The following is a 26,095-nucleotide window of genomic DNA, read 5'->3' as shown; positions in this document are numbered from 1 at the left end:
TGGATGGAGTTAGTGAACAAAACATTTGCAGAAAGGCACAGAAATGGAGCATCAACATTATCATGCGTGTTCTTCACAGAAAATACAAGAACAAACAGGCATTTACAATGCAATGCGCCTCGCGTTTGCTCGAGTTAGAGCTATTAGCATTGTAAACTCTTAATCTGACTTTTCTTGCCAATGAAAATGAAAAGATAAACAGTTTCACATAAACGAGCCGACGGCCGCGAAGCAAGCACACAAAAGGAAATGAAAATGTCACTTACCCAATGTACATCTGTTCGTGGCATTAGTCGCTGCAGATTCACATGTGTGGCACAGTCCGCTGCCTGGTGTTGGGCTCGGAGTATTACAAGTTGTTTTTCTTCGAAGAAGTCTTTTTGGTCACGGGACCGAAGGACTCCTCCCTCTTCGGCTCCATTGCGCATGGGCGTCGACTCCATCTTAGATTGTTTTCCCCGCAGAGGGTGAGGATGGAGTTGTTTGGTATAAATAGTGCCCATGCAATGGAGTGAATATGTATGTACGTTAAGAGTTTCTAATAATTATTTACAAATGTTCAGATGTTTAAGATTTATGATCTACTTCTAAACGGCTACAGGCTTCCCGGGGAGGTGGGAGAGTACATGTGAATCTGCAGCGACTAATGCCACGAACAGATGTACACTGGGTAAGTGACATTTTCAGTTCGATGGCATATGTTGCTGCAGATACACATGTGTGGCATAGATTATAAAGCAGTTACCTCCCCTAAAAGCGGTGGTTTAGCCTGTAGGAGTTGAAGTAGTTTGGAATAATGTTCTTAGTACAGCTTGGCCCACTGTAGCTTGTTGTGCATTTAGTACGTCTACACAGTAGTGTTTAGTAAACGTGTGAGGCGTAGACCAGGTTGCAGCCTTACATATTTCGCTCATAGGAATGTTTCCTAGAAAGGCCATTGTAGCACCTTTCTTTTTGGTTGAGTGTGCCTTTGGTGTAATAGGCAATTCTCTTTTGGCTTTAAGATAGCATGTTTGAATGCATCTGACTATCCATCTAGCAATGCCTTGTTTAGAGATTGGATTTCCTATGTGTGGTTTTTGAAAAGCTATGAACAGTTGTTTTGTTTTTCTGATTAGCTTTGTTCTGTCAATGTAATACATTAGTGCTCTTTTGATGTCTAATGTATGTAGTGCCCTTTCAGCCACAGAATTTGGTTGTGGGAAGAACACTGGCAATTCTACTGTTTGATTTAAATGGAATGGTGAGATTACTTTTGGCAGAAATTTTGGATTTGTTCTTAGAACTATTTTATTGTTGTGTATTTGAATAAATGGTTCTTGTATGGTAAATGCCTGTATTTCACTTACTCTTCTGAGGGATGTGATTGCAATGAGAAATGCGACCTTCCAGGTTAGATATTGCATTTCACAGGAATGCATGGGTTCGAAAGGTGGACCCATGAGTCTTGTTAAGACGATGTTAAGATTCCATGAAGGAACTGGTGGTGTTCTTGGTGGTATAATTCTTTTTAGCCCTTCCATGAATGCTTTAATAACTGGTATTCTAAATAGAGACGATGAATGAGTAGTTTGTAGGTAAGCAGATATTGCTGCGAGGTGTATTTTTATAGATGAAAAAGCGAGATTTGCTTTTTGCAAATGTAGTAAGTATCCTACTATGTCTTTAGTAGAGGCATGTAATGGTTGTATTTGATTGGAATGGCAGTAGTAAACAAATCTTTTCCACTTAGATGCATAGCAGTGTCTAGTGGAAGGTTTTCTAGCTTGTTTTATGACCTCCATGCATTCTTGTGTGAGGTCTAAGTGTCCGAATTCTAGGACTTCAGGAGCCAAATTGCCAGATTCAATGATGCTGGGTTTGGATGCCTGATCTGTTGTTTGTGTTGTGTTAACAGATCTGGCCTGTTGGGTAGTTTGACATGCGGTACTAGTGAAAGGTCTAGTAGAGTTGTATACCAAGGTTGTCTTGCCCATGTGGGTGCTATCAGTATGAGTTTGAGTTGGTTTTGACTCAACTTGTTTACTAGATATGGAAGGAGAGGGAGAGGGGGAAAAGCGTACGCAAATATCCCTGACCAACTCATCCATAGAGCATTGCCTTGTGATTCGCGGTGTGGGTACCTGGATGCGAAGTTTTGGCATTTTGAGTTTTCTTTTGTTGCGAACAAATCTAGCTGGGGTGTTCCCCAAATTTGAAAGTACTTGTTCAGAACTTGGGGGTGAATTTCCCATTCGTGGACTTGTTGGTGGTCTCGCGAAAGGTTGTCTGCTAGTTGGTTTTGTATTCCTGGAATAAATTGTGCTATTAGGCGAATGTTGTTGTGAATCGCCCACTGCCAAATTCTTTGTGTTAGGAGGCACAATTGTGTTGAGTGTGTTCCTCCTTGTTTGTTTAAATAATACATTGTTGTCATGTTGTCTGTTTTGACAAGAATGTATTTGTGTGTTATTATGGGTTGGAAGGCTTTTAACGCTAGAAATACTGCTAACAGTTCTAGGTAATTGATATGAAATTTTGTTTCGTGTATATCCCATCGTCCTTGAATGCTGTGGTGATTGAGGTGTGCTCCCCACCCTGTCATGGAAGCGTCTGTTGTTATAACGTATTGAGGCACTGGGTCCTGAAATGTCCGCCCTTTGTTTAAATTTTTGCTGTTCCACCATAGAAGCGAGAGGTATGTTTGGCGGTTTACCAACACCAGATTTTGAAGTTGACCCTGTGCCTGTGACCATTGTGATGCTAGACACTGTTGTAAGGGTCGCATGTGTAGTCTTGCGTTTGGGACAATGGCTATGCATGATGACATCATGCCTAGAAGTTTTAGCACATGTTTTGCTTGTATCTTTTGGTTTGGAAACATAGCACTTATTACCTTGTGGAATGCCTGCACTCTTTGTGGACTTGGAGTGGCAATTCCTTTTGATGTGTTGATGGTTGCTCCTAGATATTGTTGTGTTTGACACGGTTCTAGGTGTGATTTTGTATAGTTGATGGAAAACCCCAGTTTGTGAAGGGTTTGTATGACAAATGTGGTGTTGTTTGCGCATTTTTTTACTGTGTTGGTCTTGATTAGCCAATCGTCTAGGTAAGGGAACACATGTATCTGTTGTCTCCTGATGTGTGCTGCTACTACTGCTAGACATTTTGTGAACACTCTTGGTGCAGTTGTTATTCCGAATGGCAACACCTTGAATTGGTAATGTATTCCTTTGAATACGAACCGTAGGTACTTTCTGTGAGAAGGGTGTATTGGTATATGAAAGTACGCATCCTTTAGGTCTAATGTGGTCATGTAATCTTGCTGTTTGAGCAGTGGAATGATGTCTTGTAGTGTGACCATGTGAAAATGGTCCGATATGATGTAAGTATTTAGTGTCCTGAGATCTAATATTGGTCTTAATGTTTTGTCTTTTTTTTGGAATTAGAAAGTACAGGGAGTAAACTCCTGTGTTTTTTTGTTGTACTGGTACTAACTCTATTGCATCCTTTTGCAGTAGTGCTTGAACTTCTAGTCCTAAAAGTTCTAAATGTTGTGGTGACATTTTGCGTGTTTTGGGGGGGATGTTTGGTGGGAAGTTGTGGAATTCTATGCAATAGCCATGTTGGATTATTGCTAATACCCAATTGTCTGTTGTAATCTGTTGCCAAGATTGGTAGAATTGGCTTAGTCTTCCCCCCACTGGTGTTGAGTGAAGGGGTTGCGTGACTTGAAAGTCACTGTTTAGGTGGAGGTGTTTTTGGAGTCTGGAATCTTCCCCTACTCCTTGGGAATTGACCCCCCCGATATCCCCTGAAACCTCCCCTTTGGAAGGAACCCTGATATGGTGTGGTTCTTGTTTGTTGGCTGGTGGTGTCTGTGGGTTGGCCACGAAACCCCCCTCTAAATGGAGTTTTTCTGAAAGAGCCTCTGCTCTGCGGGGAGTAGAGTGCGCCCATGGCCTTGGCCGTGTCTGTGTCCTTTTTAAGTTTTTCAATGGCTGTGTCCACTTCAGAGCCAAAAAGTTGTTTCTCGTTGAAGGGCATATTAAGGACAGCCTGCTGGATTTCAGGTTTGAAGCGTGAAGTGCGTAGCCAAGCGTGTCTCCTTATGGTGACAGCAGTGTTGACTGTTCTCGCTGCAGTATCGGCTGCGTCTAGTGAAGAGCGGATTTGATTGTTTGAGATCGTTTGTCCCTCTTCCACTATTTGCTGCGCCCTTTTTTGGTATTCCTGGGGAAGATGGTCTACGAGAAGTTGCATCTCGTCCCAGTGTGCTCGGTCATATCTGGCCAGCAGCGCTTGTGAATTTGTGATGCGCCACTGGTTGGCTGCCTGTGATGCTACTCTTTTCCCTGCCGCATCAAATTTTCGGCTTTCTTTGTCCGGAGGTGGGGCGTCGCCAGATGTATGTGAATTTGCTCTCTTGCGAGCTGCCCCTACTACCACGGAGTCAGGTGGTAACTGCGAAGTAATAAACGCTGGGTCTGTGGGTGGTGGTTTGTATTTCTTATCCACCCTTGGGGTGATGGCTCTTGATTTTACGGGCTCTTCAAAAATTTGTTTTGCGTGCCGTAACATCCCTGGTAGCATTGGGAGACATTGATATTGGCTGTGTGTAGCCGAGAGGGTGTTAAATAAAAAATCATCCTCTATAGGATCGGAATGCAGTTGGACATTGTGGAATTCTGCTGCCCTAGCCACCAGTTGCGAGTATGAGGTACTGTCCTCTGGCGGTGACGGCTTTGTGGGGTATGACTCGGGATCATTGTCCGGCACTGGGGTGTCATACAGGTCCCAAGCGTCTTGATCCTGATCGTCATGACTTATGGTAGTTTGCGCTGGTGAGTGCATTTGTGGCGGTGTTTGTGCCGGCGATGCCTGTGGTGGAGAGGGCGGAGGCGTGACTTTTTTAACCACTTTGGCTTGTGGTTGTGCGTCATCCTTTGGAAGTTCGATCCTTCTTTTCCTCATGATTGGGGGAAGGGTTGATATTTTCCCTGTGTCGTGCTGGATGTACAGTCTCTTTTGTGTGTAGTCCGATTCTACACTTTGGAGCTCTTGTCCAAATCTGTGCATTTGGCCACTTATTCCTTGTTCCTCTGAGTAGGATGAAGGTGTGGTATTTTTCGGCGCCGAGAGAGAATCTTTTTTCGGTTTCGGCACCGACAGAATTTTTGTTCCTTTCGGCATGGATTCTCGGTGCCGATGTTTTTCGGTGCCGGTATCTTGTTTTTGTCTCTCGGAGCCGCTTTCTCGGCTCCGAGGTTGCTCCATGGCGGTCCCTCGACCGGAGTCGGGTGTCTTCGCTATGGGCGTGCCCTTTTTCGGCGCCTTCGACGGGTCGCCTGTTTTATGGGTCGAGCCATGGCCTGTTGGCAGTGGCGTCCCCTGGGCTTTCGGTTTGTCGATGGATTTACTTTTCGACGTCTTACTCACGGTTTGTTGCTGTTGTTCGACGTCGGAGTCTCCGGATTCTGATTCCGGAACCGAGAATGTTTCCTCTTCCTCGTCGAAACGTTGTTTTGTCGACGTGGACGCCATTTGTTGACGCCTGGCTCTTCGGTCCCGGAGTGTTTTTCTGGACCGGAAGGCTCGACAGGCTTCACAGGTATCCTCCTTGTGCTCGGGGGACAAGCACAAGTTACAGACCAAGTGCTGATCTGTATAAGGATACTTACTGTGACATTTTGGGCAGAAACGAAACGGGGTCCGTTCCATCGGCTTCGATGTCGCACGCGGTCGGGCCGACCAGGCCCCGATGGGGGATCGAAACTACCCCAAAGTCTTCCGATGATCGGTGTCGATGTACCTAACTATCCCGATACCGAACGGAACAATACCGACGCTTTCTTCCGAGATTCTGACTAACTTTCCGAACCGAAACACGGAGCGAAAAGGAATACGTCCGAACCCGACAGCGGAAAAAAACAATCTAAGATGGAGTCGACGCCCATGCGCAATGGAGCCGAAGAGGGAGGAGTCCTTCGGTCCCGTGACCAAAAAGACTTCTTCGAAGAAAAACAACTTGTAATACTCCGAGCCCAACACCAGGCAGCGGACTGTGCCACACATGTGTATCTGCAGCAACATATGCCATCGAACCATAAGTTCGCTCGCAGTGAAACGTATCGGCAAAAGTGCAATTATCCATGTTACAGGATCGTTGTCATACAAAGAGCTCCACTACTGCCAGCAAGATCGCGCTGCCTACAAAATAAAGTGAAAAAGTAGTCCAGAAACCATACAAAGGCATGACGTATGCATGCCTTTCAGTAATCAAATCAGGCGAATTTTAAAAGGCAAGCCCACGAACCAACCAAAGTGATGGGCATGGTTACAAGCCCTTTAGAGAGATAACAACGGGGACAAAGCGCTTTGCGCGCTCGACCCTAAAAAGGAGGGGTGGGCAAGACAGGGGAGCGGCACAACATTTGCTGCAACAGTCATTAGTGTCAGACAGCATAATAATAAAACTAGCATTCCCAGTAAGGTAGTGGGCGCACAGGGCAGGAGATTAGAATCCCATTCGCAAGGTACGACAGTTTGATGTCATAAGGACATGAGACTCACAAGCCTCCTCAAGGTGGGTGAGTACTGTTTTTGGCTTCAATGTTTGTAATGTACACATCTCAGTTTCCTGCCCCCACCCCCTCATCGTCCCTCTACTGTGCAGGGAACATAGTACAGACGTTTCGGCATCAGCCCATAATAACAGTGTGGTGAGCCATTTCCCCATGTGTGGGATTGCAGGCGCCTTCTAATGCATCACCGTTTGTTGCTTAAAGAGAACAAAAACAAGGTCAACAAAGTGATGCAGATATTTAGCGCCTTTAGTTCTGGGATGAAGACCAAGAAGTCAAGATTCAGGCGTGGGTGTCAGGGAACAACCTGACAATTTAGATACAGTGTATGTAACCTCAACCCTTTGCACACAGGGACATTCCCAAACCATTGAAAGAAGCTTGCTCCTGGTAGGCTGCATCGTGGGCATTCCAGCATGGATGTAGAGTATCTGCTTAATGCGTAGGGGTGAGCGGTAAGCCTGATGTATGTAAATCTAGGCTTCCGAGAGACCTCCTTGGCAGTCTGTATCGCACGTGTCAATCAATCAATCAATCAATGGATTTATAAAGCGCACTACGTACCCGTGAGGGTTTCAAGACGCGGGGGGAACAGGTGTTACTGGTCGAAAAGCCAGATCTTGAGGAGTCTTCTGAAGGTGAGTAGGTCTTGAGTCTGTCGCAGGTTGGTGGGGAGGGTGTTTCAGGTTTTGGCGGCAAGGTATGAGAAGGATCTGCCGGCGGAGGTCTTTCTTCGGATGCGGGGGACGACGGCGAGGGCGAGGCCAGAGGAGCGGAGCTGACGGGTGGGGGTGTAGAAGCTGAGTCTGTTGTTTAGGTAGCCTGGCCGGTGTCGTGGAGCGCTTTGTGAGCGTGGGTAAGAAGCTTGAAAGTGATCCTTTTGTCCACGGGGAGCCAGTGAAGGTTTCTTAGGTGGTGGGAGATGTGGCGGGGTACGTTGAGGATCAGTCGGGCGGAGGTGTTTTGGATGCGTTGGAGGCGAAGTAGGTCTTTTGCTTGGATGCCTGTGTAGAGTGCGTTGCCATAGTCCAGCCTGCTGCTGACGAGGGCCTGTGTCACTGTTCTTCTTGTTTCTGTCGGGATCCATTTGTAGATTCTGCGGAGCATGCGGAGTGTGTTGTAGCAGGAGGAGGAAACTGCGTTGACCTGTTTAGACAAGGTGAGGGAGGAGTCGAGGATGGAGCCCAGGTTGCGAGCATGGTCGGTCGGTGTTGGTGGTCCAGGCTTTATCGGACAAAGGAGTGGAGAGCACTTCACTCCATCTGCTCCTAACCTTATTACTGTCCACCAAATATGGATAATAGGACCTCATATAAGTTTGAAATAGCTCATCTCATCCCCCCGTGTGTAAGAAGCAGCTGGAGAAGTGAGGAATGGGATGGCTCAATCGTTCCCACTCCCCATAATTTCCATACTATATGAATGATGGCTCAGTGTGTGAGGCAGTGTCCCGCTGGAATATTGTATTCCATCATGACATCCGCATAAGGCAGCAGGGCACCGTTTTGATAGAGGCTACCCACACACTCAATCCCAGCAGTCCTACACTGTAACAAATCATGTGCACTAGCTAGTTCCCGCATACCAGGTAGGTCACACAGCGCAATCACAGGCGTGTAAGGCAAGCCGCATCGGCGACCATGGACAAATCTTTTCCAAAACTCCGTGGCCGGCATTATTAGATTTAAGCCCTTACAGGGAGGACAAGTGAAGTTAGTGAACCAAGAAAACACACATCCTGTATAGGCTGGAGCAGATCACTTTACTTTCCGCTGTAAGATGAACGTCCAATCAGCACAGAGGCCACTGCAATTGGACCGCTGCATAATACAGTTCAAAGTCAGGAGCACTCATTCCCCCTTCAAAGAGTGGGCGTTTCACTATAGTTAGAACCTCCGTCGCCATTCCGCACCCCAAATTAATTGTGATAGGAGACCATCAAGCTCCCAAAAGAATCTTCTGGGAAGTACTATTGGTAAGGCAGCAAAGAAATATAGTGGGGGGGGGAGACCCAGCATTTTGACAATCACAGTGGGGGTTATTCTAACTTTGGAGGAGTGTTAATCCGTCCCAAAAGTGACGGTAAAGTGACGGATATACCACCAGCCGTATTACGAGTTCCATAGGATATAATGGACTCGTAATACGGCTGGTGGTAAATCCGTCACTTTTCCGTCACTTTTGGGACGGATTAACACCTCCTCCAAAGTTAGAATAACCCCCAGTGTGTCTCATTGGAGATAAGGGGAGCAAGCACGAGAATGTGATGGAGCCACGTATTGAGTGCCCTGTCTTGCCCACATTGCCATCCTCCAGTGCTCAGTTAGTATGATACTCTGGAATCCACGGTATTTAAATTTGTTGTATCACCATTTAAGGTGCTGCGCTGGGGCTATGACCCTAGACGACTCCGGAGTGAGGGTCAACGGAAAAAGACACGATTTGGGCCAATTGACCCTGAGGCCGGATACATCACCAAATTTGTCCAGTAATCGCATAAGGTCCGGCAATGAAGCCCTGAAGTCTCTCAGGTAGACGAGAGCATCGTCAGCATAGAGGGATATAATGTGATGGATGTCAAGCTCTGGGCCTGTTTTTGCAAGCGGCAGGCCAGAGGCTCCATCATGACAGCGAAAAATAGTGGGGGCAATGGACATCCTTGCCTTGTGCCCCTCAGTATGGAGAAGCTGTCCGATATTATTCACCCCTTGCGAACTCTGGCCACCGATCCCTTTAAAGGGTACGCACCCATCTTATGAACCCCTCACCAATCCCATTTGATGTAGTGTGGCTAGCAAATAGTTCTAACACAGAGCGTCAAAAGATTTTTCGATATCAAGAGATACCGCAACTCGACTATATGCTCCAGGGGGTGTGCCTTGAATAATTCCTAGAAGTTGGCAGATGTTGAGGAAGGTACTTTGGCATGGTATGAAACCAGATTGGTCCTCTGAGACCAGGCCGTGTAGTGACCTATTGGCCAACACCTTGCCAAGTAGCTTACAGTCCAAATTTAGAAGGGACAATGGTCTATAAGATTGGACATCTAGGGGATCACGACCTGGCTTGAGGGAAACAACTATCAATGCTTCTTGTATCGAATCTGACAAGTGGCCTTGGGTACGGGCCTCATTCAGCACCTCTAGAAGTGGTTGGGCTATATGTGCAGAAAATGCTGCATAATGTTCGATGCTATATTTATCAGTGCCCGAGGTCTTATTCCTAGCTATCTGAGTGATGACTGTCTTGACCTCTTCAAATGTAAGCTGTTTGTCCAAGTCCACTTTATGGAGCGGTGACTGTTGGGGTAGCTGGTTTCCAGACAGGAAGCCAGGTATTTTGGCAGGATTAGCAGGGGGTGCATCACTATACAGTGAATGATAATAATTGCAGAACGCAGCATTAATATCTGCCTTTGGCACTGCCAAGGAGCCATCTGCACAGCATATAACACCAATTTGTGTATGCTGAGGCGTAGCATTGATTAGCCATGCTAGCAGTCTACTGGAGCGGTCGCACTCTGCATGCTGCCTAGTAATGCAGTATTTAAATTCAGGTTTACTCAACTGTGACTCCACTTCTTTGTACCTCACCCTTAAGCATTGAAGCTGGTCAATTCTTGCTCTTTGTAAGGTCACTGCCTTCTTAAGTTATTGTGGCTCCTTTTCAATGTTAGCCAGGTCACTGTAATGTGTTTGTCGGAGCCCCCACATCGCAGTCATGCAGTGACCCCGCACCACTATATTGTGCGCATCCCAAACCATGGCCTGAAGCTGGGCGAAGCCCTTGTTTAAAAAGAAATAGTGAGTTATACATCTAGACAAAACCTCGGTGAAGGAGGTGTCCAGTATCGCCTCGACTTGTAAATGCCAAGTGGGGATGCGCATACGCAATTTACCTCACTGCAAGCACACCTGCAGTGGGCAATGATCCGACTGCCTGTGAGCCAGCTACTCTGATTTGGAGATCCGGGGTCTAACAAGAGTGGTAATAGATGCTTGTGTGTATGTGGCCTATCTGTATTTGCAACAATGCCTTGATGCCTTTCACTATCTTGTTTTGTCTTCTTGTAAGCATTTATGACTATATCTTATGTTGTGTGTTTTCATGAGCAGGCAGTAAGCAAAAAAAAAAAAAAAAACCTATTGGCTTTGTCAACACATGTTCAGTTTCCTAATGAGGAATACCATTGCAGTGCTCGCCTACTCCTGAGCGATCAAAGCATCACTTCCCGAAAGAACCAATTCAATTATATATTTGCCAACAATGATATACAATCTCATTTTAACTAACTGTCACTCAAGGACAATAAATGTTCATTGACAGGCTAATACTGGAAAGTCCAAGCCAGAAAGAAGGGTATTTTATGAGAATGTCCACCCTTTAAGTAAGAAACACATAGGGGGTTATTCTAACTTTGGAGGAGGTGTTAATCCGTCCCAAAAGTGACGGAAAAGTGACGGATTTACCACCAGCCGTATTACGAGTCCATTATATCCTATGGAACTCGTAATACGGCTGGTGGTATATCCGTCACTTTACCGTCACTTTTGGGACGGATTAACACTCCTCCAAAGTTAGAATAACCCCCATAATCTTGAAAACCTTGACCATAATTATTTTTTAGGAAGGGGAATGGATTAGGTGTAACTTGCATTGTATGTTGGGCGGTGAAAAAAGGATATGGTGGTTGAGTTCCATTCGAAGTAAAAGGAGTAATGTTGGCCAACACAATAAAAAGTTTTAGTGCTTTCTTGGTACTGCGGTTGTGGTACGGCATTTATTGGTTATCATCACATAGGTCCAAAAGAAAACCTTACCTGTAAGAAAATCAAATGGAACAGGAGGGCTGCTGCACAGTTCATTGGATGCCGAGACGGATGCGTTGTAAGTCTGGCCACATGGCAAGCTGCTAATATAGCAAATATCATTTGTTGTATTGCATGAGTAGAGGTCTCCATCAGGTGCAGTTGCAGTTGTCACATAACTCGTAGTTCCAGGCTGGGCTTCCAATGACACCGTCAACATGTTGGTTTCGCAATCAAGGTCTACCTCTGCAATTGTCGGAATGCAAGGAGCTAATGGGTGGAAAAATAATCTCTATTAAAATTCACGCATGTTCCTTGGGGAACACAGTGAGGCCAATACACAAAGGCATTCAGGGGTAGATGAAGTAGACTTCCTGTAAAACTACTTCTACTCATGGATGTCTTTGAGAATTGACCTCAAAACTTCTAAAATTGAAACATTCAGGGGATAATCACATATATTTAACACACAGAAAAGGGACTGGGCTCTCGTTTCAATTTTACTGATAGGAAGATGAACCGTCAGGGTACATCATATAGTCACAAATGCCTTTGAGAATTGGTCCCAAGAATTTTCATGAACAAAGCACAGTGATGGAAGTTTGATTATTAGAAGACATCTTCAAAAAACCAAACTTTGTAGAGCATTTACAGGATATATTCATGGAAAACTATCTGTAGCCTAACAGTAGTCTTTACTTGCATAAAATAATTGGAATCACATGTAATTTAGACCTAGCAATATCAAATATTAATTTGAAATGAATCTAAAAGGGCATTATTTATAGTGAACTGCCACTGAAAGGTAGTAAAAATGTACTTAGAGGACCTTTGAGCTGCTCATATTGTATACAGAAATCAAAAGCATACAGTTTCCTGATTTTCAGTAACATAAGATGTCTGCATACATTTCATATGTTGCTTTCGTGACTACATGTTGGGGTAATTCCACCTCCTCTCAACTTTAATAAATAAAACACAATTTGAATTAGGAGAAAAGGATCCTCAGAAGTTTATAGAGAAAGTTAGGTATCCTGAGCTTCGAGTGACAGGTGTCAAAATACACTCATTTGAATAAATAAAAAAATAAATAAATATAAAACATATAAACATATAAGTATTTAAATATACCTTCCAAAAGCCCCTTTTTAAAGGCATTGTTCCACTTTTAAGGCCTAAAAATTGACAATTTGCATTTATAATTCTTTGTTCGCAGACTTCATTGACTGCAAGAGCATGATTCTTATTTTGAGTTGAAAGGTCAGTTTTTAAGTTTTTGATGATAGGATATTTGTTTGAGATCATCCTAAATTCACATATAAATACTGCAATCCAACTGAGAATATGAATTTGAGATAGAAAATAGTCAAACAATTATGTTGGTCATTAATCACTATTATATACCTGTGACTCACCCTAGACCTCTGAGAACCTACCAGATTTAAGTTTGTCGGCTGCACTTGGTGCGCTGTTGCAGGTTATTCCCATGGCCATGACTGTGACATTGTACGTTGTGCCACAGTTCAGCTGGTTGACATTGCAGCTAGCTTCAGTGGAGTTGCATGTATCTGCTATGTTGCCATTGAGATCAGTAACAGATGAGATATAGCTTACTGCGCCATCTGCAGGATTCCAGGCCAGGACCGCATCATTACTTTCACAATCAATTAGTGTTGCAACATTCGTTGGTATGCAAGGAACTGGAAGTAAAATAATATTGGAATTTGAGATTCTTTCAGAATGCCAGCTTGATTTCATCTCAACTGGAATGAAGCACATTTAAAACATTATATCCTGTTCTACTGTGCTTGTCCTCTTCTTTCTCTACAACCAGTGCTTAAATGGTAAATATAAACATGCCAGTGCCCAACACTCTCCTCTGAAACACATGACAGCTGCAATTAAATGTGCTAGCACGGAATACTGGGGCAGCATAATCCTGACGCCATCTCGGGCCTCTTTAATCCATTTACAGGCACTCCCTGTACCCTCAGCTCACTCTTGCAGCTTTCTGCTTTCTCCTTTGTGAATCTTTTTCGTTTTTCTCTTCCTCTGTCTTTCCCAAGTGTCTTTTGCTCCCAGTAAATGCTTGAGGCAGAAAAATAAGTGCTGGCGCTCAAAAATAAGTGCCGGTGCCCAGCACCAGAAACCACCAGCTCAAATTAAGCACTGTCTACAACATACTTATTTTATAGGAATCTCTACAGACGTTGGTTGTATGGTATAGTAAAATCACTTATGAAGCTCTTTCTACCCTAATGTGTGTGTGTATGTGTGGGTTGGGGGTGGGGTGAGGGGGTGAAGCGCATGATTGGGACAGGGAGCAAGCTACCTCCTAAGGATGTGAATGGTTGGTAGAGTATTTGCTGTGAGCGTACATGGGAACAGAAATGATGTTATGTGTGGGTGATCAGAGAGATGCTCTTTTCTTAGGGGGCAGCACTTAGTGCTATGATGGAGAAAAGACATGTAAGAGACAGATGCGCTCGGGCTATTGAACTGTTCTTCACTGGCACATGCATTTATTCTGCGGCCTGCCAGTGCTACCCACTGCACGTATCTAAAAGGTTTTAGGAGGTACCACCTCATAGTAAAATTACAAAAGGTAGTTTGTCTCTTTATTTGATTGTTTAATATTACACAATCAGTATTTAAAAAACATATTCTTGTGTATAAATCTCTGTACATTTATTTAAACGTTTGTGAATTCCAATGGTGTTTTACACACATAAAAGGCGCTTTGCACGTGTAAGCTAAATGTACACACACCTAAACATGCACATAGCTTTGTGAATCAGAGTCTTTGTATTTTGTCAAATAGTTCATTTTCATACAACGATGTACAAGTGTTTTTTGTGTGGATTTCTGAACAGTGGATAGGAAAAGATGGCTCCTTACATACTGCCCAAGTCACTCGTGAAAGGATGCAGCTTCATTTAGCATGATCTTCCCTGATGAACCTCACTATGTCCCATTAGACGTCCAAAATAAGCAGGATACTAATTTATCAAGATACATGGTACATATTCCTCAAGTTGTTGTTCGCACTTCATCGATTCCCTTTTGATGCATGAAAAAGTCAGAGATACCTATCACGTGGACAAATGTATTCTTGTCATCGAATAGCTAGGTCGGGAAAAGAAAACATTGTATCCGAAAAATAATGGGTTTAATTACCAGTAGCCCAATATATTCAGAATAGTTTGTCCAACCCAACGATTTCTGCCATTTGTTTATTGATGATAGTGACAGAGTGACACCGCTGTCGGGAACCTGAGTGAATTAAGTTATTACTAAGTTTAATAATGTGCACAGCTATTGCTGTTACTTGTATGTTGGCGCGTGTAGAGGAGGAGCACAGTATTCATCTGCAACAAAATCGAATCCACCATTTTGACTACCACTGTGTCGTGAAGGTGGCTTTATATGGAGGGATAGATAGTAAATGCATTACCTTGACGGTACAGTGGCAGTCGAGATTGTGAATGTGAGTTTGTTGCAGGTAGAAATTGTTGACCTCGATAATGTGACATATAGAACTGTTGTGCAAATGGTGAGAACGGTCAAGGCACGTATACAAATGGTAGTGTAAAGTAGTGGCCTGAGCTGGAAGCGTATTACAAACACATAGCAACAAGAGCCCCCCGCAGCGAGCCCCCTTACCAGTGTAGAGTACATCAACAGCGCTGGGCAACCCTCTGCAGGTCTCGCTGAATGCAATGACAGTCACATTGTATGCCTGGCCACACTGCAGGCTGGTGACTTCACAGGAGGTGCCCGTGGTGTCACAGGAGTGGGGTGCTTCCCCAGATCGGCTCAGGATAGAGGTGTAGTTCACAGCTCCATCTGCACTGCTCCAAGATACAGTTGCGAAGTTGCTGCCACAGTCAATCAGTGCATCTATGTCCGTTGGAATACATGGAGCTGCAGAAACATAAGAATGTGTTAATAGGCAATGTTTAGTGTATCAGGTGAGGTGGGGACTTTTGACTACTAATTCCACTAAATTATTAGAGGTGGAATATCGGTTTATATTACATTGGAAGATACCTGTTAAAACAGGCAATGGAAAAGCCAATAGGTCTCAACCTTTGGCTTAGCTATTGCAGACTTGCTGATTTTGTCAATGCTTTTTGTGCCTATAAGAAAAAATCATTATTACCAACGCTAAAACACAAGAATGGTGATGGGAAGAATGCTTACAAATAGTATAGCCACTGGCAATTGGGGTAGCAGTCCAACCCATTGTTTTTCACCCACTGTGCCAATCTAGACAAAGACCTGCCTTATGCAACTCAATTCTGACTCCGCTTCTTATGGGAACAGTCCAACCCTAACTACCACTGTTTTTGGCCTTCTAAGGCTTTGTTAGTGAGGTATAGTTTGATACTGTGGCACAACGAGTTAGGAACTCACGGTTGGGCACATCCTTAGCCACTTAGGGTTTATGGTGCCATGATGTATTTGTGCACATGTGTCATCATGCAGTGGTGGCGTGGGGCATGGGGTGATGGGTGAAAGTAAATCCAGGTGAACGACAAGAGCACCAGACAGTGGAGCAACAAAGGAGTTTGGTGGGAGTGTTTAAATAAAAAAACAGATAAAAAGGCAAACGGAACTGAGAGGGACACCGCAGGACAGGGGGCATAGCAAGCAATAGTTGAGGGTGGGGCAGCAATATGGAGGGCATAGGGAGACACAGATGTGGTGGGGCAGGAGCATATGGGAGGGAGAAAAGAAAACACAAACTGCCATGGGGGGCTGAAAGAAAAACCAAAAAATGTAATGCCCCTATATAGCCATGGAAATACCTAAGTCATCCAATCAAAAGAATGCTAAAGAAGGTATTCCCAAAGGGATGCACAAGAAAAAGAAAACTATTGAATAAGATGCAAACAAGTGACATTAACAAGATAATCAATCAATGGCAAGCAAAGCTCCTCTGAAGTATTGGTATTGTCCACAATAAGTCTTCGACAACAGACAGGTAAAAACTGTTCGTAGGCGAGACCTAAAAATAACACAGCATAACATCTGAATGATAGGAGCCATGTGTAAGATGTGATATGTGCTGTATGCAAATCCAAGTACGACTTCACCTTCCAACTGCCCATTCTACCACTTGGTGTGTGACTGCTGATGCTCAATACTGCATATAGGTTAAAATGGTGTGCGTGCTATGCATGCCTTGCACCTGGACATCTCATCTCCAGACAAGCGTGAACAGCTTTTGGCATATCTGGAGACATCCCTGCCGACTTCTAGGGGATGTAGAAAAGCTAGAGCAGTTATGCTCCTTCTGAAGATATAATTTGTATTTTCAATGGAGTGGCGTAATGTGTGTATGGTTAATCAACCTATAGAGCGAAAGAGAAAAGGAGAGGATGAGAGGGTGGGTGTTGAATGCATATGTTGGAATGTCGAATTTCACATGAAGAATCTTCTGTGAACATTTAATGTAGAGAACTCCTCCCCATTCCCTGGAATAATGTTGAGATCTGGGATTCAGTGAGAATTAATGGCTCCATCCTATTCTGTGCACGTGGATGACATTTAGAGGTCAGGTGATATCAGCCGCTAATAGATCTTATATTTTGTTTCTAGAGATCTTCACATGCTTTTGAGGTTAAGCCTTCAACCTGAGGTATGCACTGCTGTGACAGGGCAAGACAGAATTCGATTGGTGCTCGCGGCCTTCTGAAGGACACATACATTGTAGATGGTAGGGAAGGGTGGCACTGGTAAATATTTAATCTCTTCCAGATTCCTACTATCTGTGATCCACTAAACCAGGGAAACACCCTTCTCGGGGACCAGACGCTGCTCACCACCCTCCAGCTGACACTGCTTTCCGCTAGCCTGAGCATTATATCTGAAATACTCATGAGCTCACCTGTTTGAAGTAGGACAGCATCACTGGTAGACTGGCTACACGTTTCACTGACCGCTGTGACGGTAACGTTATATAACTGGCCGCACTGCAGAGCAGGGATTTCACAGTTGGTGTCTACTGTGCTGCATGAGTGTGTTTCTCCATCAGGTCCGGTCACATTAGACACATAACTTTCAGCTCCAACGGAAGGATACCAGGAAACAAGTGCCACGTTGGTTTCACAATCTATTACCGCCTCCACATTTTGAGGGATGCATGGAGCTACATGAGAAAAACAGATCACACATTTATAATACTGATTCGTATAAATTTGCAGTGCTGCCTCCTTAAAGCTGATTACATTCATACAAAGCAATTTTTCAACTTACAAACTTTTTTAATGTTTTCTTTCATTGTGTGCCACAATCCAGCTGCATGTTACTTCCAATCCACACCTTCATGCTGCACCCTATCTGTGTGCAGCCACTGAATCAGTGACTATTGCTGTTCATTCATGAATTGATAGGGCAACCATTAGAGAATTAATACCTTCTGCAATGCCAGATGCGCTTCAGGATTTGTGAAGGTGGTTGTCATCATTTGCAACCCTCCCTATTTGGTACTCCATACCATGCATCAACCGCTGCAGGCTAGTCTTCTAGAACTGGGATATGTAGATCATATAGGGGGTGGTCTAGACAGCAGAGGGGACTTTGAGAGTAGCTTTGGGTGTGCCCAAACACAACCTTCTAGGACGACCTTAGAGATCCCCTCTCGTGGCTCTTTCCTTCCCACAAAAGCTGGGAGAATCTCTCACTTAAAAGGCTTCAAGCTACGTCTGTGTTGCTGTGGCACACAGAACTACTGCGTGCCATGCCAAACATGTGAGCTACATCATATGCAACAGTTTTTTGCTACATTCATCTTAAAATTAACAGTCATTGAAAAATACCATAAAGAAAATCGAAATATAAAATACACATAAAGAAAACTCAAGACCCAAGTATAAAAAAAACAGCAACAGTCAATCATAGACAAATTCGTCTAAGGGCAGAACTAGAGGAAAATTACATTTTAAAATACCAAGCCAGTAAACCCTACATGTGGTAAGGAGCCCAGCTATACTCAGTCAGCTCTCTATATGTGTTCTGCCCCTTGAATTCTAAATAAATTGTTCCTTTGAAAAAATGATTTTGAATATCTTTTGTCACCATTCTCCATGCGACGTTTTCAGTCAATGCTCTGACAACTTTTTCTTTTTGAGTACAAAAATCATGAAGGCTACTATGTGACCAGCCACACATCTCTTGAATCTAATAAAATACTTTAGTTAAAAATGTCCTGGCAGCTGGAAAAAATACTAATAAGTAAACAAAACAATGGCGCTCGTTTAACAGTTATCCATTTTATTTAAAGCTAAACAAGTCTTCTCATTGAATTAAAATTATATTAACTCATTTGTAAAAAAAATTGTTTTGATGAAATCTGTAGCAAATAGCATTTTCGGAGTTAAAGTTATTTAATGTTTCTAGTTAGGTATCTGGTATATTTGGAGCTCTATATCACAGCCATTCTGAAAAGAAAGATGGTCTTACTTATTGAAACATTCCATGTAACAGTAATGAAAGAATTATAGAACAAATATGTCTTCGAAGCAATTTAATTTGAAAAATTAATGACAGAATTATTACATTTTGAAATTATTCAAGCTTAAACGCATTTCCTGTACTATTAGGTAGTCAGACAAATGTATTAAACCTTCTCTTACCTTTTTTTTTAAAGACTCATGAGAGATAATCTTATTTTAATAAAACGAATAATGAACTTATTGGCTACCTATATGATAAATTCTTAACACCCCCTAAGTTAAAGGCCATTGTCTACAAAGGTGTCTGTGAGCACATTTTGAGGTATTTAAAGAATCTGATCATAGAAAACACCCCGGCTAGTAATATTGTTTCACCTTAACTTTGTTTTTAAATATCACAGTTGAAAATGTAAACAATATATTTTCCATTGGATAGGAGCCAATATCTAATTTAAAATGAGCAAACTTTGAATTCCCAGTCTTGGAATACATAATCTTGAAACATGAAACCCGTTTTCCCAATAGTAACATTGAGTTTAGGAGTTGTGAATCCTACTGTACCATTACCATTAGTTTTAAAGTGACTGTGCTCCCTTTTTAAACATGGTTCAGTTGGCATAATCCTAACTGACATGTTTAACTTACCTATACGTTCCTAGTATATGGTGCATAAAGTAACCAGATCTTGTCATTTAAATGCCACAGTGGACTATAGCATGTACTCTACCATCTACTACAGCTGCAGTTTAAAACATGGCTTTAGGCTTATCATCGTAGTCTGACTGGAGTAGTTTTAAAACTGCAATTCAACCTGTCAAAATAAACCATGACAGGTCCAAACCGTTCATTTACATATTTGTGTTACCCCTACGTAGGCCTCATAGTGCATACATCAGGGCACCTGGTATTTAAAAGTAGGGCATGAAGAAAATTAATATTGAACATGTGCTTGCAATGACTAGCACCTATTAGCTATTTTCGTTGTAGCCAGGCTGGCTGTTCCATAGAGAAACACCGCGATGCACTATTATATTTAATGATGCTATCTTCAGCATGAAAACAGCTAGAAAGTTCATTCTTGGACTCTTTGTAATTTTTATGAAAAGCCTAATTCATTGGTGAAGTTGGATTTTTAGTACAAATTAAGGAAAAGGTACTTTTAGAAAGTTACCATTTCTCTGCCTAAAGCATCTGGAAGCTAAACTGGATTACCCTCCAGCAGCGGCACTTTGAGTGCCCAAGCCTTGAATGAGGTGTGAAAAGTACTCCCAGAGTAGAGACAAAGGTGTAGTGAGGTATTTCTGCTCCTGTGGCAGGATGACTATTTGGGCAGTTTGCAGGAACTTCAGTAACTTCAATGGGGTTTCCCCTGTCACAAACAGATGTCAGATGCCACCTGGACAGGTCCCTTCCTTTGTTCCTTTGTCAGGCATGCTTTAATCCCAGTGGGGAGGGAGCTGCCCTCAGAAATGGTTTGCAGTGACCACAAGGTTGGAGTTGCTCATTTCCCTGGCCACACCTGTGGGATGTGCATAAAGGTTCAGCACAAGAGGAGAAGGATTTCATCATCTTGGATTTAGGCAGAGAGGGGCAGTGTTTGCAGTAGGGCGCACAAGAAACAGTGCAAAACTGAGTAGGTTAACCCCTGGGAACTTATACCCCATTAGTTCGCCAGCTGGTGCCAGACTTAAATATGGCATGCCCATTTCTTTCCTCACTACATTGTTGGACCTGAGGAAAATCAGAAGAGGACTGAACCTGCCGTATGAGACCTCAGAAGAACCATACTGAACTAGATCTGCTTTCTCATATACCCTGGACAAAGAAGTGGACCCTAAAGTAGAAAAGAGGACCTCATGTTCAACCTGCAGGGACACAACAAGCTACAAGAGGCTTGTCCTACAACTGCCCAGCTGACCAGTTCCTGGACCCAGCTTTTGGTCACCGCTAGACTCAGCACTGACACTCATAAGGTCCTGGAACTCTTGACTGTGTCTCGCTGTACTTCTCCTTCCACCCCTGAAAACCTTGGACTTACAAACCTTTTGGTTCTAAAGACCTCCAGATGGCCGGGATAAATCTGCCAAACCAATTTGACTGTGGGGTCTTGCCGCTGGACTAGAGATTTCGGTTTCTACCGCTCTGAGCTTTTTCACAGCATCATATCTGATTTAGTGGGACATTGCAGAGAAAGTATCTAACTTATGGAGTCTTCTTTGGCTACAGGCTGCTGCCTTGTCCTGCTGAAGATTTTTGACTTCCATTTCTCAATTTCCAAGGTAAAACTTTCAACTGGGTCAAACCTGGTTTCTTTATTTGACCTGCATTCCATCACCAGTGACCTAAAATCGCACCTAGGTCCCAGTCTACTAGTTGACCACGGTCAGAGGTTATAGATTTTTGGCATTATTTTCTTTGAGATAGAATATCAAAATTCCTATCTCTGATTTTCACTATTAGATGTTGTTGTTTTGATGTCATTTATTCATTGAAATCTACTTTTTTGTGTTGTGTTTTGACTTGTTTTCTGTTTTGGCACTGTATAAGTGCTTTACACAATGCCCCAAGTTAAGCCCTCCTGCTGTCTGCCATAGCTACCAAGGGGTTAAGCTCAGGTTTATCTAGTGACTTTGAGAGTTCACCCTGACAAAGATTGTGCTTACTGTTTAAGGTAGGTAATCGCCCCCTTAATTAATAACCCAATTTCTTATAGGAGGGGGCGTTCTGAAAAAACATTAAGGGGGCGGTTCACAACTCTTGTGTAAGTTTACTCTTTTTCTCTATTTAAAAACAAATGATCTAATAGTAAGTTTATGACTGTAGAGACTCTGCAGTCGTGGTAGAGGAGAGGCATTTCTTTTTATATGTGGAGTTCACCTCCCGAACTGCGCAGTTTCTGCAGTTGTAAACTAATTCCAGACAGGAGACGATAACACGTTGCTGGTGTACAGGATTTTTGTTTAGGTAAATTCCTTATAATTATGTTCCAAATAATTATAAGGATCCAATATTCTTTTGCAAAATTGCCTAAAATTGCCCAATCTCTATACAAAAGATGAGAAAGAGCGCAGGCCTTCCTGGTGCCTAGTTCAATATGTATAAATTTGACATTTTGTGATTGGCTATAAACCTCTTAACCAGATCGTAGTATAACCCCTAGCCTCCCCAAAAAACTACTCTGTTGGCACAGATTTATCATTGTGGTTTGCACTGCCATGGTGTCACACAATGTAGTGCAAGGGCAGAGCAGCACTAAAGTCAGATTTACCCAGCAGTACAAGGCCACCTTGTGTGGCCCTGCAGTGCTTGGTAAATATGGAGGCAAGGTAGCGCATGACCTATCAGGGAGGCATTCCATAGGTGGACCATGGGTGTTCCCACGCATCCACCAATGGATTTTGGTGCATTCCCAGATTTACCATGAATGATAGATCTAGGTAGGGGGGCGTAGCCAAGAAGGTGGAGAGGGCAGACATGTAATTCCCTGCTCTGCTGTGGCCCACTGATCAACAGAGTGGGCATCTCCACACAGGAGGTGCAGCTCAGTGGCCCCCTGACCCCTAATGGGGCCCCTGCTACAGACCAGAGATCTTGGAGCACCCATGGACTGCTCTGACGTGGCAGAGCTTTGGCTGTGCGGGCCTCATGGAGGCATAAAGAAGAGGGGCTAGAGAGGGCGCGCCGAGACCTGAAGGAGGCAACCAGCAGTGGCCCCTGCACAGAAGCAGCGGCACACCAAAGAAGAGCTGAGGAGCCAGTGGAAACCTCTAGAGCCTGGCTGCGCAAAGCTCCCTTCCTTAATCCTGTGGAGTGCGGTGCTATGAGACCGGCGCTGATGACCTGAGTGCTGAACCCGGAGGAGGGCGGACCAGGAGCAGCGGATGACTTCAGCCTCCGTATGCTTCTGATCACAAGCCGGACTGCCAGGACAAGAGCTTGTTCCCTGCTACTGTCCTGGACCCCTGGAGGGAGTGCTGGAGGCATTGCGGGTGGTCGGCTGGGGTGTTGGGCCCGGAGCATGGGGAGCTGGGAGCGGCGTGCTGCACCCGCCTCTGTTCGCTCCTGCTTGCACAGACTGCAACACAATCCCGGGGACGGGTAGGTCCCTACATCGAAAGTGAGACTGCGACTCTCGACGCTGGCCTGGATCCCAGGAGAGAGACCTGGAGGCTTCACGCTCGGCAAGCTGGGCATAGCGGAATGGAACTCAGGGGCACCAGATGCCATTTTAGGTCTAAGCAATCAGTGCTCTATTTGGGGCGGGCTGGGCCATTGCAATTGGGTGCAGATCCTTGGAGGCGCTGGACCAGGGACTGAGACAGGTGTTTTCGCACCCTAGAGACAGCAGTTGCAGGCCACCATCCATGTGTGCATCGGCTCTTCCTACTGGCCCTTTATTCTAACAATATTTACAACTAATTCCAGGTAGTTACCTCAGATGGAGTGAGAAGCAGCCTCCAATCGAGCCCTGGGGGCCCCACCCTAGGTGAACTACAACCTTCTGGATTGAGGGGTGGCCCTGGGGCATTGCTGCTGGGGGAGGCTCTGTTCCACCTGCTTCACGATAAGTTGCTCAAGTAGTCCCGTGCACGGGGCACCAGAGAACAAATGACAAGAGACCGTCATTAGACAGGCCCCAACCAGACAATAACAGACATAAATGGACCCCAGGGGGTGGAGATCTGGGACCTTCCCTCCTCCACCATGGCTTCTGTAGGCTGGGACCACTGCTGGGGTCTGGGTCTTCTACAGGGTATGCTGGGCTATATCGACCAACCTCAACATACAACTGACTGCCATCGGAAAGACAGGGAAGAAGAGGGACTCTGGAATCGATCCCCCAGTGCTGCAGCGGGAAGTTGATGCTCTCCAACTGGCAGACTACCCTTCCACTGGTGCGGGAGGCTCAACATTGCGAGATATTCTCCAAGCGATCACTGTTACAGGGAAGTACTAGAGACTTAAATTGACACCCTGCCGAATTAGGAATACTAAAGGATGATCATCGTCAGCTGGGTGACAGGGTCCTCACAGTGGAAAGAGAGATCTCTGCCATCCCGAACACCTTGTCAGATACACGCCACGGGCTCTCAATCATGGAAGAAAGGGTCTGTACCCTAGAACAGGGGATGGAAGATGCCAAGAACCGTTCTAGAAGGAGCAATATTCACATGGAGAGCAATGATTAGTTTTCTGGAAAAATGGATAAGAGATGAGCTGGCTCCTACTGATCTATCGCCATTTTTTGCTCTGGAGTGAGCGCATAGGGTAACTGCTCACCCGCCCCAACCTGGTGCACCTCCACGAGCGGTCATAACAAAACTACTGTACTATAAGGACAGAAACGCTATCCTGGCTCAAGCTCGGTAGAAGGGGTGACATTGCACTGGACAACAGTAAAATTATGATTTTTCCTGATTAGTCCAGGGCAGTCCAAAAACAGAGGAGCACTTTTATGGAGATGAAATGCAAACTTCACCAACTGGGGATATCCTACGCAGTGCTTAACCTGGCCTGCCTCAGAATAGCTGCTCATGGCACCACTCATTTCTTTAGCACACCCCAGGAGGCATGGACATGGATTGAAATGCAGGCACACCAGGACCCCCAGGGAGACCATGTCTATCAAGGATCGAAGCTGAGATGCTCAACGAAGAGAATACAACCGGTGCCCCTTCAGTGGCAGAGGCCCACCGGGCACAGCAGCAGGCACTTGAAGACATTGCAGCACTATGGGCGGGAGTGCGATTCAGCCCCACTATTTTGCCTGTGGATTTTGGTGAGCTGGGGGAGCAAGACGGCTCGTCTCGGAGAAGTGAGACTATCACATCTGACCACTCAGATTCAGATCCCAAACCCCCGCCATCACGCCTAGATCTGCGGATAACCTAATTTAAAAGCTTCCGGTCTCTACTGTTACTAACGTTGTGTATCTGCTGTGCCCTCAAGGGTCTCTTGGAAATGTTTTGTTGTCGCCTCCGGTCCCTCATAGCTCCATGTTGCTCATTTACTCACTGCATGTTTTATCTACTGTTAAGGTGGGCATGAATTTGTTGCGAGTTGGGCTCACAGGGCATGGTTAGTTGGTTTATTTGTTGGTATGGCGGGCTGCACCGGTCCACTGCCCCATACAACTTCGACTGTGAGTAGATAATACCCCTCTAATGGTATTAGTTCATATGGTTTGGATGGGGGGGGTTTGCACCCCAGTCCTGGGGATGGGGAGTTTGGTTGTTCCATTGTTTTATGGTTCATTGGAGATTGTTTTGCGTGCAATGGGGGACTTTATTTCCTACCTCACTGTTTCAAAACCAGACCCCTTTCTGATTCTGCTCAGAGTACCAAAGGCCCACACTATTTATTACTTTATACACAGTTCAAATGACCATCTCTACACAATATAATATAATTTCATGGAACATGAGGGGAATGCATACCATGACGAGGCGCTATCAGGTCTTTTCCTATCTTTCCTGCCATAGCATACACCTGGCTCTCCTCAAAGAAATGGATATTGTACAAAAAGAGGGTCTCGCCTTGCAACGCAGGTGGAGCGGTCAGGCGTATTATATGACCTACTCAGCTTTTGATTGAGGGATATTAATTTGGATCAGGCCTGGGGTCCCCTTTCAGTATACTGCCCATTGGATGAACCCAGAGGGTCGTTATGTTGCAGTAATGGGCCGGCTAGATGGGAAGGATGTTACACTTATAAATGTTTATGCCCCAAACCTCAATCAGGCAGGTTTCCTCACTGAGGTATCTTGTTAACTCACCCCTTATCTGATGGGTGTAGTGCCAATAGGAGGGACTTTTAACTGCATATGAGATCCGGTACTTGATAGGTCAACCCCCCTTGTTTGATTCCCCGATACATAAATTGACCCGCTGATACACCACATGGTGAGAAAACTGGAACCTGGTAGACTTCTGGCGAGGTTTACATCTGCAGAGTAGGGACTATTCTCATTACTCAACACCTACGATCTCCATGTTAGACTGGACACTTTCCTTTGTACATCACCAATTCACCAGAAAATATCAGATGTAGAATACTTAGCTAGAACAATATCCGATCACAACCCAGTCTTGCTTCACTTGGACTGGGGAGATGTTCTATCCCCTATGTCCACCTGGAAGCTTAAACCAGAAGCTTTAGCTGATCCACCTTTTAAGAAGCAAGTAGGTCAACAATACTTCAGTGATAATAGAAAAACCACTAATTGAAGAAGCGTAGTGTGGTTGGCTTTTAAAACAGTCCTGC

The 26,095-nt window shown here is 44.5% G+C and overlaps 1 protein-coding gene across 1 annotated transcript in view; it reads right to left on the bottom strand.

Moving 5' to 3' along the window:
- Positions 1-26,095, bottom strand: part of LOC138293267 (pneumococcal serine-rich repeat protein-like) — a 335,396-nt gene that overhangs the window by 162,950 nt on the left and 146,351 nt on the right. The window contains exons 26-29 of the mRNA XM_069232401.1: positions 17,265-17,525; positions 15,035-15,295; positions 12,808-13,071; positions 11,384-11,641 (exon numbers count right to left, since the gene is read on the bottom strand). Of these exons, the coding sequence (XP_069088502.1) occupies positions 11,384-11,641; positions 12,808-13,071; positions 15,035-15,295; positions 17,265-17,525 (1,044 nt within the window). The remainder of the gene's footprint in view (positions 1-11,383; positions 11,642-12,807; positions 13,072-15,034; positions 15,296-17,264; positions 17,526-26,095) is intronic.

This window comes from Pleurodeles waltl, chromosome 4_2 (assembly GCF_031143425.1).
Source record: "Pleurodeles waltl isolate 20211129_DDA chromosome 4_2, aPleWal1.hap1.20221129, whole genome shotgun sequence".
Lineage (NCBI taxonomy): Eukaryota > Metazoa > Chordata > Amphibia > Caudata > Salamandridae > Pleurodeles > Pleurodeles waltl.
This window is presented reverse-complemented; position numbering and strand designations above follow the sequence as displayed.